This window comes from Apteryx rowi, unplaced genomic scaffold (assembly GCF_003343035.1).
Source record: "Apteryx rowi isolate R43461 unplaced genomic scaffold, aptRow1 scaffold_1113, whole genome shotgun sequence".
Taxonomy (NCBI): Eukaryota; Metazoa; Chordata; class Aves; order Apterygiformes; family Apterygidae; genus Apteryx; species Apteryx rowi.
In genome coordinates, this window is record NW_020447324.1 from 45,387 (window position 1) to 49,728 (window position 4,342).

At 66.5% G+C, this 4,342-nt stretch overlaps 2 protein-coding genes across 2 annotated transcripts in view; one reads left to right on the forward strand and one right to left on the reverse strand.

Annotated features, from left to right (window-relative positions):
- Window positions 1-1,243, forward strand: part of LIPE (lipase E, hormone sensitive type) — an 8,067-nt gene extending 6,824 nt beyond the window's left edge. The window contains exon 9 of the mRNA XM_026077346.1: window positions 1,119-1,243. Coding sequence (XP_025933131.1) covers window positions 1,119-1,243 — 125 coding nt within the window. The remainder of the gene's footprint in view (window positions 1-1,118) is intronic.
- A 1,885-nt stretch (window positions 1,244-3,128) lies between these two features.
- Window positions 3,129-4,342, reverse strand: part of MEGF8 (multiple EGF like domains 8) — a 28,999-nt gene continuing 27,785 nt past the window's right edge. Inside the window, 1 exon segment of the mRNA XM_026077360.1 lies at window positions 3,129-4,342. This exon segment is cut by the window's right edge and continues 151 nt beyond it. Within this exon segment, the coding sequence (XP_025933145.1) occupies window positions 4,094-4,342 (249 nt within the window). The 3' untranslated portion in view covers window positions 3,129-4,093.

Sequence of the window (4,342 nt, forward strand, 5' to 3'; positions counted from 1 at the left end):
GCCACCGCGACCCACGGCGCCGGCAGTGCAGTGACCCACGGCACCGGGGCTGCGGAGACCCACGGCGGCAGCAGTGCAGTGACCCACAGTGCCAGCGCTCCAGCAACCCACGGTGGTGGGACCACCCATGGCTCCGGCAATTCAGCGACCCATGGTGGCGGGGCCACCCATGACTCCAGCAACACAGTGACCCACAGCAGTGGGGCCATGGAGACCCATGACTCCAGCAATGCAGTGACCCATGGCAGCGGGGCTGCAGAGACCCATGACTCCAGCAACACAGCGACCCACGGTGGTGGGGCTGCACTGCCCCACAGCACCAGCAACGCAGTGACCCATGGCGGCAGGGCTCCGCCACCCCACAGCTSTGGTGATGCACCAATGCACAGCTCCAGCAATGCACCGACCCACGGCAGTGGGTCTGCAGGAGCCCATGGCCCCCACGACGCACTGACCCACAGCACGGGGGCTGAAGGGGCCTGGGGCTCCGGCAATGCACTGACCCACGGCGCCAGCGCTGCCATGACCCACGGCACCAGGACCACATCAACCCACGGCTCCAGTGCCGCCCCCCCGCCCCACAGCGCTGCGGTGGCCTGGGGGTCTGGGGCGCAGCCCCCCCCATGCTGCGGGGGCCCCCCGGTGGGGGGCGGGGGGGGGCCGAGCCCCCCAGGGCCCCCCCTGGGCTGGCAACAGGGCCGGGGGGGCAGTGCCCGGCGCCCCAGTGGCCCCGCGGGGCGTGAGGTGGGGTCCTGAGCCCCGGCCCGCCGTGGGGCTCAGCCCCATGGGGGGGGGGGAATAAAGCCCCTTCAAAACCCACCTGCTGCCTGCGTGATGGTGTGACGGGGGGGGGGGCTGGCCCCACAGGTGTGGGGCAGGAGACACTTCCCAGGGGACCCCCCTTCCCCATAGGGAAACACGGGGGGGGGGCTGAGCCCCATAGGGAGACATGGGGATCCTGGCCCCACAGGTGTGGGGCAGGGGAGGGTCACTTCCCAGGGGGACCCCTGTGCCCCATAGGGAGACTGGGGGAAGGCTGAGCCCCATAGGAAGCCTGGCGGGGGGGAGGCCTCTTCCCTATAGGGGCCTCTACCCACGGGGGCCACTGTGCCCCACAGGGAGAAGTGTGTATGTGGGGCTGAGCCCCATAGATGTGGGGCAGGGGCTGCCTTCCTACGGGGGCCTGGTCCCATGGGGATCTCTGTGCCCCTTAGGGGGACATGGGGGCCCCTATGCCCCATAGCGGGCTCCTGTGCCCCATAGCGGGCCCCTGCGCCCCATAGCGGGGCCGCGTTGCCCCACCGTTTCCACGGCGACGCGGGGAGGCGGCGGAACTACTTTCCGCGGGGAGGCGTTGGGTCACGCCACTCTCTCCCTCACGCGCATGCGCGCGCTCACCTAGCAACGGCGGCGTCGCGCGGAGTGATCCGGTTGCGGAGCAAGTCCCGGCGGCTCCAAGATGGCGGCGCGGGCGCGGGCCCGGTGGCGGCGGGCGGCGCGGTGGGGCGCGGCGGGGTCCCCGGGGGGTGGCGGCGGCCCGGAGCTCGCGGGGGGAAGAAGTCGGGGGGGCGGCGGCGCAGGGGCTACGCAAACGACGTGGGGGCGGGAGTCGTGCGTTAGTGGCCTAAGGGCCACGCAAAGGACGTAAGGCGCGGCGGTCGTACGCTCGCGGCGTAAGCGCTACGTAAAGAGCGTAAGGGGGTGCGGGTTTACGGTACTGGCGTAATCACCGCGCAAAGAGCGTAAGGGCAGGTGTGCGCTAATGGCGTAGTCCCCCCGCAAAGGGCGTAAGGGGGTGCGCTAGTGGCATAGTCGCCACGGAAGGAGCGTAGATCGGGTACGCTAGTGGCGTAATCGCCGCGCGAAGGCCTTAAGGGGGCGTGCGCTTCTGGCGTAGGCGCTACACAGATGGCGTAAGGGCGTACGTATATAAGTAGTGTAAGGGGGCTACGCAAACAGCGTAAGAACGGTTCGAGAGTAAGGGGGGGGGTTGGGCCCTGCAGCCCCCTCCCCAATCACTCAGGGCCTGAGCCTGCCCCACAGATCCCCCCATTAATCCCCTGTGGGGCTGGTGCCCCCCATCCCCTGCCCCACAGCTCCTCATGGCCTCCTCCCTGAGGCTGGGACCCCCATAGCTGCCCCATGGCTGGCAGTGGCCGGGCACCTTGGAAGCCATGTGTGGGGCATGAGCTCTCCCCACCCTGTGCCGTGGCAGGGGCTCCCGCAACAGAGCGGGACATGGGGGGACATGGGACCTCCAGCCCTTCCGGCGCCACTGGCACCTCGAGGAGCTGCGGGAGGCCGCCCCGCACCTTGGCTGACCCAGCCCTGCGCCCCGCATGGACACAGACACAGCACAGACATGGGATGGACATAGCATGGACATGGCTGTGCCGCTCACAGACCCCATGCAGGTGGGGACGGACACAGGACGGACATGGGGACAGAGCCAGCTGCGCAGGCAGCGCCCCGCAGGGATGGACACAGCATGGACATGGGACTGGACACAGCTGCACTGCCTGTGGACCCTGTGCAGATGGGGTTGGACACGGGATGGACATGGGACAGACATGGCTGTGCCACTTATGGACCCCGCATGAGGCAGACATGGGGACGGACACAGGATGGACACAGCTTTGCCACTCACGGACCCCGCGTGGATCTGGATAAACCTTCCCATCGCAGCCTGGCCCTGTGTGCTCTGTGGCCTGCCCCATAGCGTGCCCCACGGCCTGCCCCATGGTCTGCCACGGGGCTGAAGCCCAGGGCTCTGTGGCCATAGGAGGGTCTTGGGGGGGCTCTAGGGGGGGCAGTAGGATTTTGGGAGGCTCTGTAGGGGGGCTCGAGGCTTTGAGTGCCCCCCCCAAAGAGGAGGATTTAGGTGGGGCTCTAAGGGGTGAGGATATAGGGTCCCCCCAAGGGTAGGAGGATTTGGGGGTCTTCCCCCAAATGTAGGAAGATTTGGGGGGGGCTCCAAGATGGGGTGATATGGGGGGGAGGCACCCCCCTAAGGGTAGGAGGATTTGGGGGGGGTCCTCAAGGGGTCTGGAGGGGTCCCTGGGGGGGGTCTAGGGAGTCCCCAATAGCTGCCCCCCCCAGCATCCTGGCCGCTCACAGGGACACACATGGGGCTGGGGGCAACAGCCGGCATTTATTGACCCCCCCGCGGTGGGGGGGCAGCGCGAAACCAGGCCCGGGGGGTCCATAAATACGTGGCAAAGGGTGGGGGGAAGTGCCCCATAAATACCGGAGAAACCCCCAAAATACTGGGATGGAGTGGCAAGGGGGGGGCCCAACCCCCAAATACAGAGAACGTGCCATTTCCCCCCCAAAATACACTGGGGATGTGGCTGGGGGGGGCAGCACCCCATCCTGCCCCCTCCATAAATACAGGGGTGTTTTGCATGATGGGGGGGCCCCMATCCCCTATAAATATGGGGCAATGCCCCCCCCCCCAAGTAGTGGAGTATTTTGGATAGCACAGGGGAGCCCAATCCCCTATAAATATCAGACAATGCCCCCCCCCAAATATTGGGGTGTTTTGCATGATGTAGGGGTCAATCCCCTATAAATATGGGGCAATGTAGCCCCCCCCATAAATACTGGAGTGTTTTATATGGTGAAGGGGGGGGGCCCCATCCCCTATAAATATCGGACAATCCCCCCCAAATATTGGGGTGTTTTGCATGGTGTGTGGGGGGCAATCTCCTATAAATATGGGGCAATGTCCCCCCCCCCAGGTAATGGAGTATTTTGCATGGTGTGTGTGGGGGGGGCCCAATCCCCTATAAATATGGGGTGATGCCCCCCCATAAATAGTGGGGTGTTTTATATGTTGGGGGGCCCAATCTCCTATAAATATAGGGTAATGCCCCCCCCCATAAATACTGGGGTGTTTTGCATGATGGGGGGGGCAAATCCCTCCATAAATATGGGGCAATGCAGCTCCCCCCCATAAACACACCTGGGATTTGCATGCCCGGGGGTGGCCCCGTTGCATCCCAGGCGCTGGTGTCCCCTAACCTGGGATGGGGGGGGGGGGTTGGTGCATGTGTCCTGTCCCCCCCCCCGCAGCAGCGCTGGGGGGGGTGTCTCAGAGTGACATGGAGGTGAGGTCGTGGCCGGGCCCCCCCGGCTTGCGCGGCGTCACCCCCCCGGCGCCGCTGCCGCCACCRCCGCCCCCCCAGTAATCCTGGAGGTTGTGGCGCAGGGCGACGAGGGCTGAGCCCAGGGCGGCGCGGTGGGGGCCCCGCGGCCCCCCCGGCAGCTGCAGCAGCAGYGTGGCCACCCCGGCCAGCCCGTCCTCTGTGGGCTCCAGTGTCACTGGTCCCAGGCGGAAGCC